The 27,813-nt window shown below is 35.3% G+C and overlaps 1 protein-coding gene across 2 annotated transcripts in view; it reads left to right on the top strand.

Annotated features, from left to right (window-relative positions):
• COG6 (component of oligomeric golgi complex 6) overlaps positions 1 to 27,813 on the top strand; it is an 89,979-nt gene that overhangs the window by 21,530 nt on the left and 40,636 nt on the right. For both annotated transcript variants that reach the window (XM_032403106.1, XM_032403107.1), the window contains exons 8-13: positions 2,547 to 2,640; positions 7,593 to 7,721; positions 7,800 to 7,891; positions 9,428 to 9,492; positions 13,015 to 13,106; positions 18,177 to 18,294. In XM_032403106.1, coding sequence (XP_032258997.1) covers positions 2,547 to 2,640; positions 7,593 to 7,721; positions 7,800 to 7,891; positions 9,428 to 9,492; positions 13,015 to 13,106; positions 18,177 to 18,294 — 590 coding nt within the window. The remainder of the gene's footprint in view (positions 1 to 2,546; positions 2,641 to 7,592; positions 7,722 to 7,799; positions 7,892 to 9,427; positions 9,493 to 13,014; positions 13,107 to 18,176; positions 18,295 to 27,813) is intronic.

The raw sequence follows: 27,813 nt of genomic DNA, 5'->3' as shown, positions 1-27,813 counted from the left end.
GGCTTATGGCCTCTTCCTCTGTCTTTAGAGCCAGCAATAATGGATTGAGTCAGTCTCTCACTTTAATCTCTCCTGCCTCTTTGTCCATATCATATCTCTGACTGACTCTTTTGCCAGCCTCTTCTACTTTTAAGACCTATGTCATTGGACTTGCTTGGGTAATCTGGGAACATTTTCCTGTTTTAAGATCTGTTACCTTAATTTTGTCTGTAAAGTCCCTTTTGCTATGTACTATAACATATTCACAGGTTCCAGGAATTAGAGATCTTTGGAGGGCCATTATTTTGCCTGCCACAAGTGGTTTATTCTTAGTTTTGTTTTAAAATGTTTCAGTAATCTGTTCACAGAATTGCCTGTTAAAACCCAAGTTAAGACAGTTAAGACAGGATAGGATAGAAGTGAGGGAGAAGCAGGCTTCCCGCTGAGCAGGGAGCCTGATGCAGGGCTCGATCCCAGGACCCTGGGATCATGACCTGAGCCGAAGGCAGACGCTTAACAACTGAGCCACCCAGGCGCCCAAAAGTACATGACATTTTAATAGGTATTACCAACTGACTGTTGGAAGGAGTTAGGAGTACAAACAGTTAACTAGTAATACCTATACTAGACTGAACTTAGGTTCTGCATCTTTCTGGAACTCTCCATGACTACATTAAATCACAGTGACTTTTCCCATCTCTAAACTCTAACTGCTGGAAATATTTGACATTCGGTACATTATACTTAACTTTTCATATATGTATATCTTAGCCTCTCCAGTTAGATTTCTACTTTCTCAAAGGCAAGGACATTCCCTCACATTTTTTTGTGCTTCCACAACACCTAACATAGTGGTTCTAAACTATGCCTTCTGACTCCTAAGGACTTTGGAGTCATCTTAAGATACCTAATTTCTGCAAAGGAAACCATCAACAAAACAAAAAGACAACCTACTGAATGGGATAAGATATTTTCAAATGATATATCTGATAAGGGATTGATATCCAAAATATATAAAGAACTCATGCAACTCAACACCAGAAAAACAATTTGATTAAAAAATGGGCAAAGGAACTAAATAGACATTTTTCCAAAGAAAACCTACAGATGACCCAACAAGCACATGAAAAGATACTCAACATCACTAATCATCAGGGAAGTGCAAATCAAAATCACAATGAGATATCACACTAGTCAGAATGACTAATATCACAAAGATAAGAAATAACAAGTGTTGGTGAGGATGTGGAGAAAAAGGAACCCTCGTGCAGTATTCATGGGAATGTAAATTGGTGCAACCATTGTGGGAAACAGTATAGAGGTTCCTCAGAAAATTACAAGCAAATACCATATGATCCAGTGATTCCACTACTAGATTATACTTACCCCAAGAAAATGAAAAGAGTAATTCAGGAAGATATATACACCCTTATGTTTATTGCAGCATTATTTACAATAGCCAAGATATGGAAACAACCCAGGGTCAACTGAATGGATAAAGAAGATGTGGTGTATATATACGTATATATACGTATATATATACATATATATATGTATATATATACAATCAGCTATTACTCAGCCGTAAAAGCAACTAAAATCTTACCATTTGTGACAACATTGATAGACCTAGAGGGAATTATTATTCTAAGTGAAGTAGTGAAGTAAGTCAGAAAGAGAAAGACAAATACTATATGATTTCATTTATATGTGGAATCTGAAAAACAAAACAAACAAACAGACTCTTAAATACAGAGAACAAACTGGCTATTGCCAGAGGGGAGTTGGATGGGGGTGGTGGGCAAACTAGGTGAAGGGGATTAAGAGATACAAACTTCCAGTTATAAAATAAGTCATGCAGGTGAAAAGTACAGCATAGGGAATATAGTCAACAGTCTTGTTTAAAAAAAAAAAGATACTTTCAATTCCAAACATGCATACATTTTTCTCAGTGCTTGCTAGAAAATATACTGCTAGTATGAGGTCCACATATACCAAATGTTTGGGTATTTTTGAACAAGTTCTAAGTTTTTTGAACATAGTAAACATTTAGTTAGCATTTTATGCATAAAATTAGAATAGTAAAGAAGATGTTGGTGTAGAGATTTTTAAAAGTTTAGAATCTAAACTGTTTTGAAATTATAATCTTATTGCCATATATTATTTATATAAACATTTTTAGCAAACTGCTTAAAGTTTGCTCCCAAAGGAAGGGATTGGTAATGTATTTTTTATTCACCCCCCCTTCCCCTTGAACACTGCCATGTGTGTAGCAGTTACTCCGTGAATTTGTTCATTGATTGGTTTCTTTGGAACTGTAGTTTAATAGAGGTTTGGGGTGCACTGGATAGCATGTGTGGTCATATAAAGTTATACAAATACTTAAGCTTACATTTTTAGTTTGGTTGACAGCATAAAATAGTTTTTGACTGGCATATTCTGTAAGTTTTTCTGAGCGTTTTTTTTATGCAATATTTGTTAAAGAATTTAGACTCTGTACAATGGATATAATAAAGACCTAATTTTAATTTAACAAGTGCTATAATTATATGTTAACTGTTTTTCAGGTGAATCCAGAACATTGACACAAGAATCATGTGACATATCTCCAGTATTAACTCAGGCTATGGAAGCCCTGCAGGATAGACCTGTCTTATATAAGTTGGTGACTTTTTCCTAATTTAAAAAAAATAAATCTGCTTTTTCTTTGATGAGTTATGCTAGCTTTCAGTATTATCAAATTATATACACTAGTTTGAGTAATATAATTTACAGTGATATTTTCATCTCATATGTGTATCATTGGAGCATCAGCTTATTTGCGTAATGTGTATTATAGAATGCCATAAGGTGGGGAAAAGCAGGCTGTCCCTATATCTAGACTACCCTTTATTTATGTAGAGGTTAAGGGGCTTTTCCTCAATCTGTCATCTCATTCACTACCTTAGGGTTGCATGAAACTAAAACTCCTCTATCAACCCTTCCCTAGAGAGAAAGAGGTCAAATAGGGGACTGAGAAATATAATTTCCCAGAAATGAAAAAAGGAGATTTAAAATCAGGATTCCATTAATAGGATTTAGAGTTCAGGTGTTTGATTCCGTAAGTTATGCTGGCCAAGAGATGTATGATGATAATTTGTATAAGAATTCTATGCATTATTAATTGTTCACATATTTTTTATTATTCTGTATTTTAATTTTGTTCTTTATATAAAATAGAAGTATTTTTTAAAAATTTTTAATTTCTGCAATAGTATGGAAATAGGGAGACCCAGTGGGGAGTTATAATGCAGGAAACAGAAAACCAGGGGACTTCTACATAGGCATTCAATCCTGCTCTGAGTCATGCCTTTCAGAGGCTTGTAATAGTTTAAGAGGATTTCCCTATTATTCTTTCTGATTGGAACATTGTTTAGCCCATAAGAAGTTTCCAGAACACAAATGCTGGGACAGCTGTGTAAAATAATAACATTCCAGTACTACTTAATGAGTACTTACTATATGTTAAGCACAGTTCTATGTGCTAGAGACACAACATCAATAAAACTCTACCCTCAAATTGCTTTATTTTATGGGAGCAGATACACATCCATTTTAATGACTGTATTAATTGCTATTTTAGAGTCTCTGTGTCAGGTGCTGTGTGGCTCAGGTGTTCTGTGGTAGGGGAAAGGGATGAACATTAGGGAAGGTTTCCTCTGGGAAATAGGTTTAAAGTGAGTTCTCAGGATTGAATAGGCATTTTCCAGGAAGAGAAGGGAATTGAGAACATCCCAAGTTGAGGGAACAGCAGGTGCGAAGATGTAGATTGAGAAAGAACATGTATTTTGGGGAAATTGGTTGCAAAAGCTTGCGCTGGCTGTTGGGTTGGTAGCAAGAGATGCTTTGTCATAGCCCTGAATGTGGTGCATGTGTATGTGGTAAGGCATGTTCACTATGGATCACCAGCTCAGCAGATTTTATCTACCTTGGAATATCTTTCCCAGCCTTTTTACTTTAAGGTATTGGTGTTTAATTATGAGAGTCTTTTATACTGAAAATATTTGGTATTTGATTTTAATCAAGTGTTACGTTGTCCACACATTCCTATTTGTTCATAAAGTTAGTCTTTGTTTAAAAAAATGCCTTTGTGTGTTTTGGTCAGCTGACTTCTACCATGTAAATATATTTTTACTAAATTTTGATTCTTGAGAAACACTTGGAAAGGAGCAGTATTGCATAATAGTTTGGAAGGTGAGCTCTGAATTTGATTTTTTATAAGCCCCTCTACTTTCAGAAACCTCAGTTTACTTAAATGAGGATGAAAATAGTGCCTATCTTACAGGTTTTTGTGAATATTAAATTAGATTGTTCACATAAGGTGTTTAGCACAATGCTTTGCTCATCACTAAGTATTAGCTATTATTTTTATTTTGAAAGGAGATAAACTAGAAAGTTGTCAACCACAGAGGGGTGTATTTAGAGTCTGTTGTGACAGCCAGGAAAAGCTGGAAAGACAAAGAATAGAACTGTAATAGGCGAAAAAGATTTATGTTGAAGGGGCACATGCCAGGGAATAAGGAAGGCAGCAGTGCAGTTGGGAAGATTTTAAGAGGCATTTGGAAGTTAACTTGGGAAGAAGGATTTTTAAGACCAATTGATTCCCATAAGATGGATGCTAAAAAAGAGGAAATTGGCCTTTCATTAAGTAATCATTTATCTTCAAAGTGGTAGTTTCTTTAAATTTAGGAAAAATTTAACAATGTATCTCTTAACCACCAGATGGCACTATATGAACTTTATTTAAGTAATGTGTAAAAGCTTCACTTGCCCTTAGTGTGTCTCAAATGTGTAGGTATCATGTGCAAGAAAAATGGTAATGAAGTCCTTGGGAAAAGTTTCCACCCAGTTTTTATTAGGTAGTATGTAACTAGAGTGCTAATGCATTATTTATTTTTAATAAATCAGGTATAGAAATTTCAATAGGGGCGCCTGGGTGGCTTAGGTGGTTAAGCTGCCACCTTCGGCGCAGGTCATGATCTCTGGGTCCTGGGATCTCTGGGTCCTGGAATCGAGCCCCACCTCAGGCTCCTAGCTTAGCAGGGATTCGCTTCTTCCTCACACTCTGCCTCTCCCCTGTGTTCGTGCTCTCTCTCTCAAATGAATAAATTAAAAAAAAAATCTTCAAAAGAAAAAAAAAAATGTCTTCATAAAGAACTTTATTATAAGTAGAATAGATTGACATCTTCCTTTGGTAGACCTTCAGAATATAAAGTGTTAAAGAATGTAGTAATTTGCTGGCTTCTTCATTCTTTATGTATTTGTTACATTTCTTGGAGGCTTTTAAACTATTCTTTTAATTTGTTTTTGACCAACATTTTTCATATTTTAATTTGCTTTTTGACCAAAACTTTTCTTTTTTTTGCTATAGACATTAAAAATGGGGACTTTAATTTTTACTTTTAGCTTAGAGGCATTTTAGAATATTTATATCATTTTAACATTCACCTTTGTAAAGCTCCATTTTGAATTTTTGACCTTTGTTGGGAAATAATCTCTTTTTAGTCAAAGAAATTTTCTTCTTTCTCTGGGAAAAGGTGTTTCATATATATAGATGTCATTGAAGATTCATTGTAGTGCATGCTGGTTTTGCTTCAAATTATATCTATTGTTGCAGGGGGATTCACATTCATATTAATGTATAAGTATATTTCATATAATTACACAGATCGGAGTCCAGTGTTTGTCAGGCTTGATAATTCACTCCCACCCCCATTAAAATGCCAGTGAATTCACTGGTTTCTAACATAACTTGTGGTCAGAGTGAATAGGCCTAGAAACAGAAGTTACATTGCTTCTGTTTGTTGTGGCAGGTTGGGTTCTAAGGATGAGTTTTATGTATTTGAGAAGTTAAAAGTTTGTGAATTTTGTGCTGTAAGTAATCATCTGATCATAAGTCATTTCATGGAGTTGGTGATACTTAAAGGAACACATTCTTTACTAAACATATTTATAGTTTAAGAGCATGAGAAAAAATCAAAGCATTTTGGTTCTAATTTGTTTTAAAAAATAGAAAGTGATTGCAAGGTCACTGCGTGCTTAGAGCTTAGCGGCATAGTGCATTTCATCTTGATTTATTGCTAGTATGTCACTGCATAGAATTTCAGACCCATTTCCTTTTAACTGAAGACAAACACAAAAAACCATGATCTGGTTTCTAGTGAACAGCCCTTTAAAAAGGTTCAGATTCCCACAAATTTGTAGATATTGACCACTTTACTACACTTTCCCTTTTATTTAAAAATATTCCCTCTTCCAGCTTTCTTATGTTTAAAAAAATGTGGATTTTATTTTTTTTATTTTTTTAACATTTTTTTTAAGATTTTTTTATTGAGAGAGGAAGAGAGTGTGTGTGCGAGTACAGGGGGTGGGGAGGCAGAGGGAGAAAGAGAATCTCAAGCAGACTCCCTGCTGAGTGTGGAACTGACATGGGGCTCAATCTCATGACCCTGAGATCATGACCTGAGCAGAAATCAAGAGTCAGTCACTTAACTGACTGAGCCACCCAGGCACCCCTGAAAAAATGTGGATTTTTTATTAAATCAGTAGCATATTAAAGAAAGCAGTATAGCTTTTATAGTAGTAGAAGAAATTAATTCTTTTGGAAACCCAAATCCCAAATTTTGGTAACTTTGGTTTATATGTAGGGTATGAAATCATTCTTAATATGAAGTCTGTTAGAAACTCTTTAGAGATTTAGAAGTTCATGGGTCTAGAATCTGCTGACACTGGACTGCGAAAAAATTTCTTGTTTTCCTGTGTACTTTTAAAATAGCAAGAACTTTGAATTGGTGGGTGGGTGTAAGGAATGGTGGTCATAGTGGGAAACCAAGGCTGATTCTAGTCAAAGAAATGGGCACTCTTGGCAACTCCAGGCCATCCTGTGATTTCACCCCAAATTGTCTGATCTCCCAGTTCAAAGTTCCCTTTCCTATAAACTCCTTCACTTTAGGAAGCCTTTTTTTTTTTTTTCTTTTAACCACAATAGATGATTTCTAAATATACATAAAAAAAGTTTTTGCTCTGTATGCCTCATTGGTCAGTAAATTTAAGGAATGTATGTCTAGTATTGGAGTCAAAATAAGCTTTTGGATATGGATAGTATATTTGGGAAAAAATTGATGGTAGAAGAAAAATTGTTGTTTTTTGGATTGCAGAGTTCTAACTGTAAGCAGTCCTCTGAGAACTAGATATTATGGCCCATGTGAACACTAGAACATCATGTTTTGGACTCCAAGGGTGCTGAAACCTGAAGAATCCCGAATTTTCACCTTTCCTTGCTTTTTACTTTTACCAGACCCACTGCTCTGTCCCTTATTGCCATTGCCCCTGTTACTGATCCCAAATTCCAACATTCTTTCTGAGGAGGAGTAAAAATATGTACCTTTAGACTGAATTTTCATTATGATAAAGTTATTTCATAGATATTTTTTTGTTGTTTAAAAACAGTATTGCTTGAGAGAGTTGTGTAAAAAAGCTGTAGATGTGTTGGTTATCTCAGAAATTGCATGAATAGTTTGATATACTCATTAAAAAGAAACACATCTGTTTTTCAAATAACGTATTTCTTCTAGGTATACCTTAGATGAATTTGGGACAGCCAGAAGAAGCACTGTCGTTCGTGGATTTATTGATGCTCTTACGAGAGGGGGCCCAGGAGGCACACCAAGACCCATTGAAATGCACTCCCATGACCCTTTGAGGTATAGTAATCAGACAGTGTTGGAATAGTTGATGTTTTTCTGAAGGAAATCTTTACTAACATTTAGTTTTTACATTAGATACGTAGGAGATATGTTGGCTTGGCTCCATCAAGCTACTGCTTCTGAAAAAGAACACCTTGAAGCTCTCTTAAAGCATGTAACTATACAAGGTGGGTCCTCTGGTTGTTATTGCTAATGTCTAAGTATAGAAAATAACCCAAGGCTTCTCTGTTTCTATTCTTATTGCTGTCATCTTCACAGAGATAAGCTCTTCACACCTAGGTGCCACATTAAGCACGCTAATTAATTTTCCTCTCTGGTTTCCCCCCTTTTCTGCTAATAGACTTCTCTCCTCCATCACTTTCCTGTCACAGCTGTTCACACTTGTGTGCTGGTCCCTTGTAGCCTTCCCATATCAGGCCTGCGCTCCCCTGCCTTGCTTTTAAGTGTGTAGCGTACACTGTCTCAGATCTTCCGCGCCACGCTTTAAAGGCAGGAGGTGGTATTATCTTCCTTTTATCTATGAGTAAACAGACTGAGGGACTTGTTTAAGGTCATTAAGCTACTAATTCTTTTCTACTGTCCAACCCCTTATTCATTCTCACGTGACTGTTGTAAAGTTTTTTGAATAATTACTCAGGTAGTACTAAATGTACTTAAAATTTTGGTCTTGGTTTCAAGGAAGAAAAAATGATGCTTTTTGAGTTGCTATGTCTGTTTCTTACAGAATTTCAGATCTTCTTAATATTGTGACTATCTTAAGATGCCTGTTAGAGTTTGAGGGGTAAATGGAAAATTAAGATACTCTATTTTTGATAGGAATTAAAGAGAAATATTGTGACTGGTATCACTTGACTGTGTTGCATTGCCCAGCCCCTCATCCTTCTGGCTCACAACGTGATCTCCAGGAGAGGCTAGTGTACAAATTGGGGGAAGATCCTTATTTACCCTTCCTCATTTTTTTTTACTCTTTGATATTCAAATTAAACTCAGCATGTCTGTTTGATTGGCACAAGGTCTGAACTTTTTTAAGTTGTTTTCTGTTATCCTAATTACCTAGTTTAAAAGAATGAATTTCTTAAAAGATGTTTTAGTGAAGTATATATGAGAGGCAATGTGAAGAGGTTGGAAGAATATAGATCGGAATTGGATGAAACAAGTTATTCTTTGGGAATGGCTTCATTCTTCCAAGCCTCAGTTTCTCTATCTATAAAAAAGAAGGCGGTCACAGGCAGTAAATGCCAAGTACACAGGACCTTGGTAAATAGTCAGTATTTAGTAAATGCCAGTTTTTCTATTAGATTACAAGGTGTGCTTTCCGTCTTTATATCCTCAGCTTCTGTGTTCAGCACCCCTGCCCAGAGTAAGGCGTTTGTAGAACAAATACTAATACGTCTTTACATCACTTCCTTCAGTTAATATGTTTCCTAGTCATTTTTTCCTGTGACTCATACATACATTTATTCTTTTTCACAAAGAAGTAATGTTCATTTTATTAGTCAGCAGTGCAATAAATTAACAAGGCTCTAGACCCAGACATTAACATAATTAATAATGTCCTAAAAGATATTGAACTTAATAAAATACTATGTTACTTTAAATGTTTGTTATTAGTGCCATTAATCATATGCATTATTGTTTGTTAGTTTTTTGAACTTATGTGTGATATGGAAAAAAATTTTCAGTTATGTTGTAATTAATTGTAGGTGTTGAAGAAAATATCCAGGAAGTTGTTGGGCACATTACTGAGGGTGTGTGCAGGCCTCTAAAGGTAAATATTTTGTTTTTTATATATGTTATATGGCATCTGGCTAAATTATTACCTTATTCCTGTGAGTTTAAAAGAACTGTTAACAGCTTGAAGTCAAGCTATAGTTTTCTCAAGTTAACACATTAGTGTAGGATAACAAAATACATTTTAAAGTAAGTATTGTCAATTTTCTCTTTAAGGAAGAAAATTTGAAATATTCTTAGTTTATATATATTCACTTATTTTTTTTACCATATTATGTTTTCCATGGTAATTTATGTTAATCAATTGAGAAAAAGTCCCTTAAGTTGAAATAACTTATTTATGAACTCTTAACAGAAATTTTCTAAGAACATGTTCCATTTACTTTATTGTTTCAAGCATTGTACGTTTTTTGTCTAACAATAAATGATGATAAATACAAGGATAAAATAACATGTGTAAGTTTTATTATCAATACTATTTATAGTACAAGGAACAGAATTTGAAGTCAAACTTGGGTTAGAATTTCCACTTTGCCACTTAATTGTGTTCACTTGTTCGAGTTGCCTCTTCTGTTGAACCTGTATATAAAAATACCTACCATGCGGCTCCTGGACGGCTCAGTCTGTTAAGCATCTGCCTTTGGCTGAGGTCATGATCCCAGGGTTCTGGAATCCAGTCCCCTTTGGCATTGGGCTCCCTGTTCAGCAGGCAGCCTGCTTCTCCCTCTCCTTCTGCCCCTCCCCCCTGCTCGTGCTCTCTCTTTCTCTTTCTCCAATAAATAAAAATCTAAAAAAAAAAAAGAAAAAGCTACTATTAAATTAATGGTGGTTGTGAAGATCAAATGAGAAAACTGTGTAGATGAAGTACATAGTTCCTGATACCTACTAGGCTTGCAGCAGTATTTTTCTTTAATAATATTTATGGAATACTTTGTACTTGTTGGTTTAATTTCCTTGTTGATTGACTTCAACTTACTATGTAGAAATTGAAATCTAGAAGGTTTATGATTTATTCTTACCAAGAACCAAATTTTAAAACTAATTTTTTTTTGTTTCTGAGATTTTCTTTGGTATTTTGTTGTAGGCAAGGAAATATCAGATAACACACCCTTGTAACAGTTGATTTACAGATTTAATTATTACTGTAATTTGATCATCTTAGGATTCACTTGCATATTCAGTAAATAAATAGCAAAATATTTTGAAATTATTTTACTTAGTTCTCTCAAGTGAAATATTTATTTGCCATAGTTTGGTTTTTAGACATTTATACTCATGTAAATGTTGCTTATTTTGTATACTAGCAGTTATTGGAAAGATAGAAAAAGAGAGTATAAAAATATTTCTCTTTCTACACTTTGCATATTTTTTTGTAACTACATAGAGTTAAAGGAAACTTGGAGTCATAGCAATGAATAAATTGCTTTGGTGAATAAATTGTATTTTATCTGCCTTACCTCCCTTTACCCCCTTCCTTACTTACGATATTATGTTCCTTATATTACTGATTCCTTTTTTTGTTGTTGTTAAAGTAATTGTATAAAATATAATGCTAGAATCTGAGGGTTGGAATGGACTTTAGAGTTTCTTGTTCTGGTCTGAGTAAGAAATATTATTATGATGTTAAAAATATTAAATTAATAGGGCGCCTGGGTGGCTCAGATGGTTAAGCGTCTGCCTTCGGCTCAGGTCATGATCCCAGGGTCCTGGGATCGAGTCCCGCATCGGGCTCCCTGCTCAGCCTGCTTCTCCCTCTGCCTCTCTCTCTCTCTCTGTCTCTTATGAATAAATAAAATCTTAAAAAAAAAAAAAATTAAATTAATACCCATTGCTTATATAAAGAGATTATATACCAAAGTATGCCTTTGTTTTAAAATGTACCTTATTTCATTTTCCTTAAATGTTTATGTTCCAAAAGGTGTTTTCAACAATTGTAGGGCATTATTGTGACTGCCTGTGAAATTTTAATGTAAGATATCAAAAGGTGAAGAAAAAACTTGTAAGCAAGCAAAAATATTTCTATTGTAAAATGAATAAAAGTTCTTTCAGTTTCTGAAGTGACAGAAACCTTAGATCTTTTCATATGATAGTAATATTAAATGCGTACTCTAGAGAATATTTAACAGATGTTCACAGTAGTTACATATCAAATTAGCTTGATAGTGGTACATTATATGATCCAACAACTCTTCCCTTCCTTTATATACTTGTGACAATTTACACTATTTTAAGAATTTCCTTCCTATATGACCTCATTTGGGTATCTAATATTCTCAGCTAACATTTGAATTCCATCTCTTTAATAAAAACTTTAGTGTACTATATGCTCTGAGCTTTGTAAATTATGTGGGTTCTATGCTGTTATAAATCTGCTAGAGAAGAGCTGTGTATCTACATTAATATCTTTTATATTTTGTCCTAATAATTATATTAAAATTTAGAAAATATCACTTTTATTGACATAATATATAATTTAAATCACTATTGATCCAGGCCTTGGACCTAGAGAGAAATTGTAATGTAATGTGAAAAAATCATGGTTTTTAAATTCACACAGCATTCATGATTTATAATTTGTGTCAGTATGTGTGTATGATGTATGAATTTCATAAACATATTCATGTAAAGGTCATTTTTTTTCTGTAATCTAAGAGGGTTTTATATGCTCATATACATACATTTGTAAAATCTATTTTAGCAAATCACATATGTTGGCATTATGACATATTCCAAAATCTAAGTATAGAGAAACTTCAATTTTCAAAAGTGTGTATTAAGCATCTGTTGTGTATGTACTGTAGAGATGTAAAAGAAGCAGAAAACAAATTGTCTGTGTTTAGAATCTGGTTAGGAAACAAGAAAACACAATGTAAGCAGCAGCTTCGGAACAGATATAATACGTAAATAAGCACATTATCAGTGTGATTTAGATTGTATCCATTAATTAGGGAACATAAAGTAAGGGCGAGATCAGTAAGGATTCCTAGTAGTTAATCTTAAGAGTAATCAAGTTAACTTTGCAGTAGATCTGATACTGCCCTGGTAGCCATAATTAGACATACATGTTGGTGCTAATTTAAGATTTGTCTGTTACTGTCTAATAAAAAAGGAAATTTGGTTTAATAGTTTGAAGATAAGAATTCTTTCATTTTTTTCTGAATATTTGGTGATACAGCAGTATTTGCACTGATAATCTCTTTTTAGGGTGTAACAGCTGCTTTGCAAATAGTGCTGAACTACATTATGTTATAATCTGGTGAAAACCCTCACAATGACCTCATCATTGTATTATTTCTGGTAGCAACTGCCTTCAGCCAAATTCTGTAGGTATTGGATCTAGGTTTTGTTTTTTTTTTTGTAGAGTATATCTGTGTTAAAATGTTTCTGTTATTTTACCATCCCCTATAAGTTAATATTCAGAAATTACTTAGAAGGAATTTTGTGATTTCTGCAATAATTAAATTTTATCTTTTTAAATGCATGTTTATACCACATGTGATTATTGAAGAAAAGTTATACCTTTAAGAAATGTTTAATTTTTTTTCACATGTTTTAATAGGTTCGAATTGAACAAGTAATAGTTGCTGAACCTGGGGCAGTTTTGTTATATAAAATTTCTAACCTCCTCAAATTTTACCATCATACAATCAGGTAAGTGGAATGGTTAAATGTGCTTTATTAAATCCTATGTGATACATCATTTCAGTTAGAACACAGTATAAGGGTTTTTGTTTTTTGTTTTTTTCATTTTGTTTTGTTTTGTACCATTTGTACAACTACATATAACTAGCAGAACCTCCACACCATATGAATCATTACATATATATTATTTGTGCTGTATTTTGAGGTCTGTCATTTCCTTTTCTTCCCTAAACATAACTGTACACACCCTCACACACATGCACGTGTACACATACAACTTATAACAGTGTGAGTTTATAGGGTGAGTATATTTTTAATCTTGCTGATGCAAGATTAAAGAGATACGTGGCACCTAACGTAACTATACATTATACTCAAAATAGGGCACAATAAGTGAAGTGTCCTATCCTCGACGTAAATAATGTAAATTCTTTATCATTTAGTTTCCTGTTAGTGATAAAGCAGAACTATAGCTTTATTTGCTTTAAATAAAAGGTACTTTATCTTCTTTAAATAAAAGTTCTTTTATCTGATTAGGAACCACTTGTTTTCTCTATAGTACGATCTTTGACTCTAAAGTGTGCATTTATTTTCACTTTGCAGTTATGGTATACACTTGAGCTTTATTATGCCACTATAAGACCTTGTTCCATGCGTAGTTGTGTTAAAACAATGTCTTGAATTTCAAGCTCTATTTTGGATAGTTTTCATATTAGTCCATTAAAAATGATTTAACAGTTACTTTTCATCCAGTATGCTAGAATCAAGAACAGAAGTTCAATTGTTAAAATCCAAGAGGGTTATAGCTAATAGATCCAGGAGAGGTACAGGGATCAGTAGTTCAAGAAGCACCGAAAGACTATGGCAATGATGTTACCTACCTTCTAGTAGCTGAGATTAGCCACCCAAAACTTCACAGCTAAGAGATGGGTTTCACATTTTTAAACAAAACCAACAAGCCACAGGCTATAAAACTAATCAGAGATAGGATTTGGGTTAGTCCTCTAACATTTTAGATATAAATTTATTATCACCACTTGCTATGACTCAAAAGCAATAAATTAGTTTCAGTTGTGATGTTATAGGCTTCCTAAAATAAGAGAGTGATCCATACTGAGGAAACACAAGAGCCACTGAAAGCAGCTAACACTGTAACTAATGCTGTACTAGGCAAAGGTAGTGGTAAATCATTTTTACATTATTTATGTAGTAATACCCATGATGGTACTGCATGAAATTTTTATTTGAAGATAATGATAACTCAGTTTCTAATGCAAATAATGCTAAGAAAAAATCATTTGGATTCTGAAGGTAATAGGTTCCTTAGACTCTGAGAATTATAATTTTTGTCTTTGAAGGTGATGATTTTGAAGATGACAGTTGGATCTTTTGATACCTTTTTTCGTGTACTTTTTTTAGTTCACATATTTCCTCATTTAGTCAATTAAAAAACTGATTACAAATGTTACTCTTCTAGATGCTAAAGAAATGGCAGTGAACAAAATAGCTTAAACTTACATTCTAATGGGGGAGAAAGACTAAGTATAAAATAATAATTTTAACTGGTGATAAGGGCACTGAGGAGAAATAAAGCAGGAGAATGTAAATAAAGCATAGAGAGTGACCACATATGAGCAGGTGTATGTGCATGTGGCTGTTTTAAAGGCCTTTTGGTGGAGGTGATGTTTGAATACAGACCTAAAGAGCGTGAAGGAGTTGGGCATGTAAAGATCTCAGAGAAGAGTGTGCTAGGCAGGGCACACTCTGGCCCTGAGGCCAGAAAAAGCTTCCATTTTAAAGAACCAGAAGGAAGGCCAGTAGTTGGAGTAGAGTGAATGGAAGAAGTAGGGAGGGATGAAATCAGAGAGGTAGGCAGAGGCCAGATCATGTAGGACTTTGTAGGCTCTAGTAAGGATTTAGATTTTATACTGAGTGGGTTGAAGAAGATGTGTGTGTGTGTGGGGGGGTGTGTTCCAGTGACTTGAGCTGATTTATGATACAAGGTGACTCTGGGCACTGTGTGGATAACGTAGTGTAGTGGGGTAAAGGGGAACAGGGATGGTATTTAGGAAGCTGTTTGTATTCTGAGCAGAGACAGTGATGAATCAGAGTAGGGTGATAGTCTTGGAGGGGGTGAAAAGTAATTATTTCCAGAGACAAGAGGATATATATGGACTAGAGAGGGTGAGATATGAGGAGTCAGGGATGAATTCTTGGCTTTTGGTTTGAACAGTTAGATTAGTGGTATTGTCATTTGCTGAGAGGGAGGCTTCTAGAGAGGACAGTTTGATGGGAGCGGGTGGGTAATGAAGAGTCCAGCCCACTTTTGACTGTCGGATTCAGCATCCCTATGAACATTCAGTGGGAGGTGTTGAGTGAGCAGACAACAGAGAAATCGGCTAAACCTATAAATCTGACAGTTTGTAGTATATAGATGGTATTTGAAACACTAAGACTAGGTAAGATAACTTATGTAAGTATAGATAAACAAGAGGCCTAGGACTGAGTCCTGGGGAATCCTAATATTAAGAGGTTAGGAAAAAAAGAAACCCACAAAGAAAATTGGAAAAGAATAGCCAGTGATGTTGGGGAAAAGTGGGTGACACAATTTTCAAAAATATTTTGCATCTTATACACTAAAACTCCCAAAGGATGGATTCCATCAAAAGGCCGTAGTAAACCAAGGAAAGGAAGATGTAGAATCCATAAAAACAGGGAATCCAGCATACTTTGATTACATTTCCTTTCCTGTAAAACTTTCTCTCTGTGGTTAATAATCACTTTGTTTTTGTACTTGCTTCCTTTCCTATGTCCTTATCACTATTTCAGACCCAAACTCTTAAGTAGACTCTACATTTTCTCACCATATAGTCAAGCACATCAACCAATCCTTCCTAACTTCTCTCTCCTCTCCTCTTCCCACATCCATCTTGGAGATGCCATTCTCTTTCTCCGGTCTGAATTGGTTGCTCTTTAGACCTACTACAAGGCTGTGACACAGGGTTTTGTCTTCTTTATCAGCCTGCTCATTCCCTTATGTTGAAATCCCTGATGCCTTGGACAGCTCTGAATAGTATTTACATGCTTGTAATAATGTAAACATTGAGTATTTATTCACCAGAACCCTATGATATAACTGTATTAGGGAACCTGGGAAAGATGAAGTTTGGGTATGTTGTGGTGGGGGATGAGCATTATGTAAGAGATGTAACTTTTCTATATAATATCTAAAATTGAAAAATATAATGGGAGGATAAGGATGTTGGGTAGAAATATGGCGTGAAATACAAAAAGCATTTACAAGTATCTAGCCCAGTTACTGGTACCTAGTGAGTAGTTAGTAAACACTGGTAAATTCTAGATCTGAGTAACTGCAAAATATGGCTGATAACTCCATTTTTTTTTTAAATGAATGTAAACATATCTTGGTATCTCTCCAAAGTTTTCATTAAAATATCAGTTTCTGTGGCGCCTAGGTGACTCAGTTAAGTGTCCAACTCTTGGTTTCAGCTCAGGTCATGATGTCAGGGTCATGAGAACGAGCCCTGTGTCGGGCTCCGCGCTCAGCGGGGATTCTGCTTGAGATTCTCTCCCTCTCCCTCTGCCCCTCTTCCTGCTTTTACTCCCACTCCCCCCCCCAAAATAAATAAATAAAATCTTCAAAAAAAAACAAAAAATAAAAATAAATAAAATATCAGTTTCTGTTTGTATACATTCAGTGTTTTCCCCCCGTTGCTTAGGATGGTATACTTTTATTCAGAGGCATACTTACTTTTATTGCATGTATAGGCATGTGTGAGAATTTCTTTCAACTTATTTTGGTGTTTAGCTTATAATATTTTTAACCGAAATACTTTTTTTTTTTTTAATGTAGGTATTATGGCTGCCTGTTTAGGAATTTGCTTTTACTTTGCTGTTTGCTTTATATGTATATTTTTAACTGTTAATTTGTTTTGTGTGCATTAAATATATAAGAATTCATTCCAGTTTGTTTCAGTTTCAGAATGTATTGAAATATGTAGTATTAGTATTTGCTTTTATAATATATCATATGCAACATACCAGTTTTCTCTAAATTTGCTGGGTTTTTTTTTTTTTTTTGCTTACTATCTGCTGGTATTTATCAATGCCATTATATTTATTTTGAGCAATCTTTCACATCAACAAAAAACTTTTTCACCTAACATCACATTTTTAAATGACTTTCAATACATGAATTTGGAGAATAAAATTGGGAATTGTTTTATATACATGCTTGTCTTATATTCTGGCAAAAATGAGAAACTCCTTGGATAGGTGTAAGAAATATCATAGCAAATTAAGGAGTACCGAATGTGCTAATAATTAAATATTTTAAAATACTACCAGATTTTTCATAATTAGTCTAAAGGCAGTTGTATAAAAATTGAGAAACTTTATAATTTAGATATGGTGTAAGAGTTTAATTGGAAGAATAACTCAGTGTTAATAAAATTTAAATATTTTATGAATAGAGCTTGATGGAATGGCCTCCTTAAAATTAAAATTAGTTCTTGGATAATCAAGAGATGCATTTACTATAATAGAGAAAAATAGAGAGATGGGTTTACATGAGTGTCTGTTTTTCTAAAAGAGATTGTACAACATTGAAACCATTTGTTCATCACCTAACTCTTAAAAAAAAAAAAAAACAAAACCCTGTCATTTTTATATGAAACTAGAGGGGTTGTTGTTAATTCACAGTTTATATTCTACATACACACTTTTACTTAAATCTAGATGGGTTTTTTTGTTTTTTTTTGTTTGTTTTTGGTTTTGTTTTGTTTTGAGAGAGAGAGAGCATGGGGGGTATGGCAGAAGGGGCAGAGGGAGAGAGAGAAAATCTTAAGCAGGCTCCACGCCCAGCACAGAGCCTGACATGGGGCTCAATCTCATGACCCTGAATCAGGACCTGAACTGAAATCAGAAGTCAGATGCTTAACTGACTGAGCTACTCAGGTGCCCCTAAATCTAGATCAGTCTTTTAAATGAATTATACGCAGTTAAAGAATTGATTGTTTTAGCTTCTGTTTTGCAACCTGAAATATTCTTTGCTTTTAGTGGCATTGTTGGAAATAGTGCAACTACATTATTGACTACCATTGAAGAAATGCATTTGCTAAGCAAAAAAATATTCTTCAATTGCTTGAGTCTTCATGCAAGTAAATTAATGGACAAGGTATGTTTGAAAAATTCGATTCTTAAACTGTGTGAGTGTGAATCTTTCACATTTAAAAATATTGTTTTACAGTTTTTACATTGGTGACAATTTTTTCCCATTCCATACAATGTTCTCTTGAGTTCTTCCTCTGAACGACAAAATATATTTTGAGATGGCTTTACTGGATCTAGGTTTATAGGCTGGGTTCCTGGAACAGTATAACATTGAGTCATAATTGGAGATAGAATCTCAAGCCTTAGTTTCACTACCAGTTTTCTATAGAAAATTTGCTTTAATTTGTAATTAAAGCAAACTTACTATATTTAGGTCAGGGCTAAGATGACATACAGATTGGAAAACTGGAACTCTTACTAAATGTTTTTTTCTAAACAGCTTGCTTTATGTATTTACTCTCTGGTGGTCCAGTTTTATCCTTAAGAAATTTATGCTCCTTTGAGTAATATACTACAATTAATTATGAAAATAAGATAACAAAAAACTTCCCACAAAAAAACAAACAACCACAACAAAAATCTGAAATAGTCCTGAGAGCTAATATTTTTCACTTGAGCAGTGTGTTGTGGCAAGACCTTAATGAATGGGTTTACAATAAGCAAATCCTTCTTTATTTTTTTTAAAGATTTTATTTATTTATTTGAGATAGAGAGAAAGAAGCAGGAACCGGGGAGCAGAGGGAGAGGGAGAAGCAGGCTCCCCGCTGAGCAGGTAGCCCAATGTGGGGCTCAATCCCAGGACCCTGTGATAATGACCTGAGCCGAAGGCAGATGCTTAATGACTGAGCCACCCAGGCGCCCCATCCTTCTTTATTTTTGTTTCATTAAGGACTCAAAGTCTTTTAAGGATGCATCACAATCACTGTACTGGGTTGTTTTTTTTTTTCTTTTAATTATACCACTCAATCTGATAGGCTGGCTGTTTAGGCACAGATTTGTAATATAGTATAGAATAGTGAGTAGCATTCCAATCCAGAGTTTCCTGGTCAATTTTTATATTCCTAAGCTCAGAGAAGCCTTAATAGGAATCTACTTTCTGACCCCCATGCACAACTCAAATTCTTTTGGAAAAGCAATATGAATTTATAGACCTGGACCTATTTAAATTTTTTCCTGTTATATGGATTTTTGTTTACACTGCAAGTTTACTAACAGTCAGTGCTGGTTTTGTATGTGTTTATATGAGTTCTTATTTAAACAAAAATTTTGAAAAATCATTCATGCGTACTTTGAACATGAATAAACATGTGCTGGCTGATGAGATTATAGTGGCAAACAAGGTTGGTTAGCCTCACATTGCTTCCCTTTTAGTGGAGAATAGTTAAATTAATCAATGATTGCTATGGAATCACGTATTTTATGAAAGATATGTGGCCAAGGTGCTGTGCCAGCACAAAAGGAGGAGCTTTCCAGAGAGGGAGGTAGAAGAGTTGAACTTGAAAGGACGTGGAATTTAAATAGGTAGACAAGGGGGTGGACAGAGGTCATCCTAAGTAGAGGAAACAAAAAGAATAGGCAAGAATATAAGCTGTGAGTCACCGGTAAACAAATTTTTCATTTATTAAAAAAATCACTTGGAAAGTGGTATAGCATGTAGATAGGAGAGAGACCAGGTTGCAGACAGAAAGATTAGGGGAGTATCAAGGTAGTTTTTATGAAAATACATGATCTAAAGTAGAGATTCTAGGAAGAGCCATGAAGGAACACATTCTTAAGGGGTAAAGGTAAACCTTCAAAATTTGGTGACTGATTGAATATGGGTACATGAGAGGCAGGAACCTAAAATAATTTCTACGTTACCAACCTGGGAATATCAATAGTAATCACAAGTATATAGAATATAGGAAGAGGGTAAAATTTACAGGATAAAGATGATATTGCCCACGTTAGGTAGGATACCTTGAAATATCCCATTGTTACTTGTCTAATCTAGTTGGGAGCTGTACATTTGGGTTTAGAGAGTTTTGCATGTAAAAGATAGTTGAATCCATGGATTTGGATGAGGTCACTAGAAGTCATGTTTAATAAGAGTAGAGTTCACAGGACATACAGTCTTGGGAAACCCTAACATTTAAGAGAAGAAAAGAAGCCCACCCATGGTAGGATGCTGAGGGAGGATGACATGAGAGGCAGGAGAAAAGTGAGGAAAGTTTTATCAGAAGAGCCAAAAGAATGGAATTTCAAGAAGGAGGACATTGTATTGTATAAAGAGTTCTAGTAAAACAAGGACCTCAGATTTGTTATCCTGGACAACATATAGATGATCCATGACTTACTGAGAACAATTTTAGCTGTGTGGTGAGGACAGGAGCAAGAGTGCAGTATGTGGAAAAGCATATGGATGTGCATATTACCCAAAGCTTCACCAGTCAGATAATATATGGACTAAAGACTGAAAATATAATATAGTAGGCATTCATATTATGAAATTTGAAAGAGAACAAAACACTATGGTAAAAGGAAAGATGGACTTAAATTTTTATGATCAATTAGAAGACAGGAAAAAATTGATTTTTTGAGAAGATCAACAAAATTGACAACCTTCTAGCAATTCTTTAACCAAAGAAAATTAAAAATTAGAATATCAGAAATAACCAGAGATAATTAAAATTTATTAGGAAATACCATATTAAAATACAGCAATTTTATGCTGAAATAATCTGAAAATCTGAATAAAAAGACTGATTTTAAAACAATATATATTGACAAAAAGAATGAAAAAGAAGTGGAAAACTTGAATACACCTTGCAAGGGAAGAAAAACTATTAAAGAACATGCTGCTAGGCCTAGTTCAGGTTATACAGATAGATTTATTCACACCTACAAACAGATAATTCTCCAAAATGTAGGAGAATATGGAAAACTTCCCAGTTCATTTTAGGTGTTTTAATGCTGACATAAAAGCGTTTTAAAGACAGTTATCACAAATCAGTCACTTCAAGTTAAAAAAAAAAAAAAAATAGTTAAAATACCATCAGGTCAAATCCAGCATTTTATTAAAACCAAGTATGGGTTCTTCTCAGAAATACAAGAATGTTTAAGTGTTAGAAATACATTAAATGTTTCAGTGTTAAATAAGAAAATTTTATATTAAATTGTTGGGCGGGGAATCTTAGTAAATAACAAAGTAAAAATACTTCCTTAACCATATGAAGATAAAATTAATAGCCCACATCATAATTAACACAGAAGCACTACCAATATATTCTCTTTAAGTCAAGAAAGAACAAGACAAGAATGTTTGCCAATAACATTTTTAAATAATAGAAACACCAGATTAAAAAAATGAGAGATATAAGTATTTCAAAGGAGGAGACATTATTTATGGATGCTATGATTCTCTACTTCAGAAAGCCAAGAGAATTAATTGAGAAGTTGTAAAACTTAGTAAATGGATTTAGAAAGTTATTTGATGACATGGTCAATATACAAAAATAAATTTTCAGGTAGGGTGACAAAGTTGAAAGCAGCAGTAATCTTATCTCCCCACCTAGACAAAAATTGCACTGGTAGAATCTGGCTAATGTCATTATTTTCTAACTCTGGAGTCTAATGAAAGCTTGCAATGTTTAGGGGAAGGCTTGGACAGTAAATTGTGATCAATTTTGGTCAATTTCTACTTAGCACAGTAACAACTACCTGTCTTCCATGCCTGGTGCCATGCAGCAGGCAGCTGTGCACTTGTTCTTGGACCACCTTGCACACAGCTTTTTTTTTTTTTTTTTAATTTTATTATGTTATATTAATCACCATACATTACATCATTAGTTTTTTTTTTTTTTTTTTTTTTAAAGATTTTATTTATTTATTTGACAGAGAGAGAGAGAGGGAACACAAGCAGGGGGAACAGCAGAGGGAGAGGGAGAAGCAGGCTTCCCGCAAAGCAAGGAGCCCGATGCGGGGCTCGATCCCAGGACCCCGGGATCATGACCTGAGCCGAAGGCAGACGCTTAACCGACTGAGCCACCCAGGCGCCCCACATCATTAGTTTTTGATGTAGTGTTCCATGATTCATTGTTTGCGTATAACACCCAGTGCTCCATTCAATACGTGCCCTCCTTAATACCAATCACCAGGCTAATCCAACCCCCCACCCTGTCCTCTCTAGAACCCTCAGTTTGTTTCTCAGAGTCCATAGTCTCATGGTTCGTCTCCCCCTCCGATTTCTCCCCATTCATTTTTCCCTTCCTACTATCTTCTTCTTCTTCTTCTTTTTTAAACATATAATGTATTATTTGTTTCAGAGGTACAGGTCTATGATTCATCAGTCTTACACAATTCACAGCCCTCACCATAGCACATACTCTCCCCATTGTCTATCACCCAGCCACCCCATCCCTCCCACCCCCCACCACTCCAGCAACCCTCAGTTTGTTTCCTGAGATTAAGAATTCCTCATACCAGTGAGGTCATATGATACATGTCTTTCTCTGATTGACTTATTTCGCTCAGCATAATACCCTCCAATTCCATCCACGTCATTGCAAATGGCAAGATCTCATTCCTTTTGATGGCTGCATAATATTCCATTGTGTGTGTGTGTGTGTGTGTGTGTGTGTGTGTGTGTGTGTCTGTGTGTCTGTGTGTGTGTCTGTCTCTCTCTCTATATATATACCACATCTTTATCCATTCTTCTGTTGATAGACATCTGGGCTCTTTCCATAGTTCGGCTATTGTGGACATTGCTGCTATAAACATTGGGTGCACGTACCCCTTCAGATCACTACATTTGTATCTTTGGGGTAAATACCCAGTAGTGCAATTGCTGGGTTGTTGGGTAGCTCTATTTTCAACTTTTTGAGGAACCTCCATACTGTTTTCCAGAGTGGCTGCACCAGCTTGCATTCCCACCAACACTGTAGGAGGGTTCCCCTTTCTCCGCATCCTCGCCAACATCTGTCATTTCCTGACTTGTTAATTTTAGCCATTCTGACTGGTGTGAGGTGGTATCTCATTGAGGTTTTGATTTGGATTTCCCTGATGCCGAGTGATGTTGAGCACTTTTTCATGTGTCTGTTGGCCATTTGGATGTCTTCTTTGGAAAAATGTCTGTTCATGTCTTCTGCCCATTTCTTGATTGGATTATTTGTTCTTTGGGTGTTGAGTTTGATAAGTTCTTTATAGATTTTTGGATACTAGCCCTTTATCTGATATGTCATTTGCAAATATCTTCTCCCATTCTGTCGGTTGTCTTTTGGTTTTGTTGACTGTTTCCTTTGCTGTGCAAAAGCTTTTTATCTTGATGAAGTCCCAATAGTTCATTTTTGCCCTTGCTTCCCTTGCCTTTGGCGATGTTTCTAGGAAGAAGTTGCTGTGGCTGAGGTCGAAGAAGTTGCTGCCTGTGTTCTCCTTTAGGATTTTGATGGACTCCTGTCTCACATTTAAGTCTTTCATCCATTTTGAGTCTATTTTTGTGTGTGGTGTAAGGAAATGGTCCAGTTTCATTCTTCTGCATGTGGCTGTCCAATTTTCCCAACACCATTTGTTGAAGAGACTGTCTTTTTTCCACTGGACATTCTTTCCTGCTTTGTCAAAGATTAGTTGACCATAGAGTTGAGGGTCCATTTCTGGGCTCTCTATTCTGTTCCATTGATCTATGTGTCTGTTTTGTGCCAGTACCATACTGTCCTGATGATTACAGCTTTGTAATAGAGCTTGAAGTCCAGAATTGTGATGCCGCCAGCTTTGCTTTTCTTTTTCAACATTCCTCCGGCTATTCGGGGTCTTTTCTGGTTCCATACAAATTTTAGGATTATTTGTTCCATTTCTTTGAAAAAAGTTGATCTTATTTTGATAGGGATTGCATTGAATGTGTAGATTGCTCTAGGTAGCATTGACATCTTCACAGTATTTGTTCTTCCAATCCATTAGCATGGAACGTTTTTCCATTTCTTTGTGTCTTCCTCAATTTCTTTCATGAGTATTTTATGGTTTTCTGAGTACAGATTCTTTGCCTCTTTGGTTAGATTTATTCCTAGGTATCTTATGGTTTTGGGTGCAATTGTAAATGGGATAGACTCCTTAATTTCTCTTTCTTTTGTCTTGTTGTTGGTGTATAGAAATGCAACTGATTTCTGTGCATTGATTTTATATCCTGCCACTTTACTGAATTCTATGAGTTCTAGCAGTTTTGGGGTGGAGTCTTTTGGGTTTTCCACATAAAGTATCATATCATCTGCAAACAGTGAGAGTTTGACTTCTTCTTTGCTGATTCGGATGCCTTTTATTTCTTTTTGTTGTCTGATTGCTGTGGCTAGGGCTTCTAGTACTATGTTGAATAGCAGTGGTGATAGTGGACATCCCTGCCATGTTCCTGACCTTAGGGGAAAAGCTGTCAGTTTTTCCCCATTAAGAATGATATTCATTGTGGGTTTTTCATAGATGGCTTTTATGATATTGAGGTATGTACCGTCTGTCCCTACAGTCTGAAGAGTTTTAATCAAGAAAGGATGCTGTACTTTGTCAAATGCTTTTTCTGCATCTATTGAGAGGATCATATGGTTCTTGTTCTTTCTTTTATTAATGTATTGTACCACATTGATTGATTTGTGGATGTTGAACAAACCTTGAAGCCCAGGAATAAATCCCACTTGGTCGTGGTGAATAATCCTTTTAATATACTGTTGGATCCTATTGGCTAGTATTTTGGTGAGAATTTTTGCATCCATGTTCATCAGGGGTACTGGTCTGTAATTCTCCTTTTTGATGGGGTCTTTGTGTGATTTGGGGATCAAGGTAATGCTGGCCTCATAAAATGAGTTTGGAAGTTTTCCTTCCATTTCTATTTTTTGGAACAGTTTCAGAAGAATAGGTATTAATTCTTCTTTAAATGTTTGGTAGAATTCCCCTGGGAAGCCATCTGGCCCTGGGCTCTTGTTTGTTGGGAGATTTTTGATTACTGCTTCAATTTCCTCAGTGCTTATAGGTCTGTTCAGGTTTTCTACTTCTTCCTGGTTCAGTTTTGGTAGTTTATACATCTAGGAATGCATCCATTTCGTCCAGATTGTCTAATTTGCTGACATATAGTTGCTTATACTATGTTCTTATAATTGTTTGTATTTCTTTGGTGTTTGTTGTGATCGCTCCTCTTTCATTCATGATTTTATTTATTTGGGTCATTACTCTTTTCTTTTTGATAGGTCTGGCCAGGGGTTTATCAATCTTGTTAATTCTTTCAAAGAACCAGCTCCTAGTTTCGTTGATCTGTTCTGTTCTTTTGGTTTCTGTTTCATTGATTTCTGCTCCAATCTTTACTATTTCTCTTCTCCTGTTGGGTTTAGGCTTTATTTGTTGTTCTTTCTCTAGCTCCTCTAGGTGTAGGGTTAGGTTGTGTATTTGAGACCTTTCTTGTTTCTTGAGAAAGGCTTGTATTGCTATATACTTTCCTCTTAGGACTGCCTTTGCTGCATCCCAAAGATTTTGAACAGTTGTGTTTTCATTTTCATTTGTTTCCATGAATTTTTTTAATTCTTCTTTAATTTCCTGGTTGACCCCTTCATTCTTTAGTAGGATGCTCTTTAGCATCCATGTATTTGAGTTCTTTCTGACTTTCCTCTTGTGATTGAGTTGTAGTTTCAAAGCGCTGTGGTCCTAAAATATGCAGGGAATGATCCCAATCTTTTGGTACCGGTTGAGACCTGATTTGTGACCTAGGATGTGATCTGTTCTGGAGAATGTTCCATGGGCACTGGAGAAGACTTGCACACAGCTTGTTGAGCCAGGGTTGGCAAAAAGGAGACTGTCCTCCAAACCTCAGGGGGATCTGTGCTCTGATCACACAGGTGCAAAGAGGAGGGCCATTGTTTTTACACTTCCCCCATTGTTGCAAACACCTCCTCAGGCTAGAGTGACTTCCTGGGAATTTCAATTTTCCCCACCCCGTTAGTTTTTCTTTTTTTCCCCTTTTTGGGAGCCTAGACATTAAAGAGTAGGAATTCAAAAGCAACTCCATACACAAGGATGATTAGAAAGTAACCACACATGTCCAGGGAATGGAGCAGCTCAGAAGAGAACTGAGAGGACCTTAAGGTCACATCTCAGGCTGATCCTTGGTACAGTGATAACAGTTTTAAAAAACCAAAAACATTAACAGAAAATGGTAAACCATGTGGAATGGGGAGAATCTGTTTTTCAGAGTTAGCAAATTTTTACATTGAAATGTTCAGTTTTCAACAAAAAAATTACAAGGTATACAAAGAAAGAGGAAAGTAAGCCAATTCAGAGGAAAAAATATAAACAGAAACTGTTTCTGAAAAATAGAAGATCTATTGGTAGATCTACTAGATCTACTAGACAAAGGCTTTAAAACAACTATGTTAAAGATGCTCAAAGAATTAAAGGAAGATGTGGACAAAATCAAGAGAACAATGTATGGACAAAATGAAAATATTAATAAAGAGTTGTAAAAACCTAAAAAGATACCACAAAGAAATTCTGGAGTTGAAAAGTACATTAACAGAAATGAAAATTTCACCATAAGGATTCAAAGGAGATTTTAGCAGGCAGAAGACAGAATCAATAAACTTGAAAACAGGACTTTGGAAATTACCGAATCCAAGGAATAAATGAAAAAAAGATAGGAAAAGTGAACAAAGCCTAAGGGACCTGTGGAATACCATCAAGCAGACCAACGTATGCATTGTGGGAGTCACAGAAGAAGGCTGAGTGGGGGTGGAGAATATTTGATGAAATGGCTGAAAAATTCCCAAATTTGATGGTAAATATGTATGTAACCCAAAAGGTCAACAAACTACAGGAAGATGAACTCAGAGACCCATATCAAGACCCATTGTAATTATAATTACATTATAATTTGAAAATTGAAAATTTCTTTTGAAAAATACCAAGAGAAAAGCACTTGTCACATAAAATTATCAGCAGATTATCTTCAAAAATTTTGGAGGCCAAAAAGCAGTGGCAGATATATTAAAAGTGCTCAAAGGAGGGAAAAAAGTCAACTAAGAGTTCTTTATCTGACAAAACTCTTCCAAAAGTGAGGGTATTCTCTCACAAAAGTGAGACATTCCCAAATAAACTAAAGCTGAGGGAATTAATTACCAGTACACCTGCCCTGCAAAGAAATGCTCAAGGGAGCCCTGTAGAGTGAAATGAAAGGACAAGAGACAGTAACTTCAAGCTTTATGAAGAAATAAAGATCTCAATAAAGGGAAATACATAAGCAATTAAAAGCTAGTACTGGGGCACCTGGTGGCTCAGTTGGTTAAGCATCTGACTTCAGCTCAGGTCATGATTTCAGGGTGCTGGGATGAAGCCCCACATCGGGCTCCCTGCTCAGTGGGGAGTCTGCTTCTCTGCCCTTCTGCCCCTCCCCCTGCTTGTGTTCTCTCTCTCAATAAATAAAATCTTAAAAAAAAGCTAGTATTGTAACAAAGGTTTGAACTCTACTTTTTGTTTTCTCTATGATTTAAGAGACTAAACCTTTTTAAAAAATTATTTACTGTAAAAGCTAGTATTGTTGTAACTTTGGTTTGTAATTCCATATTTTTTCTACATAAGAGGCTAA

Source organism: Phoca vitulina, unplaced genomic scaffold (genome assembly GCF_004348235.1).
Source record: "Phoca vitulina isolate PV1807 unplaced genomic scaffold, GSC_HSeal_1.0 scaffold5, whole genome shotgun sequence".
Taxonomy (NCBI): Eukaryota; Metazoa; Chordata; class Mammalia; order Carnivora; family Phocidae; genus Phoca; species Phoca vitulina.
The sequence above is the reverse complement of the archived record's forward strand: the minus strand, read 5'-3'. Positions and strand labels throughout refer to the sequence as shown.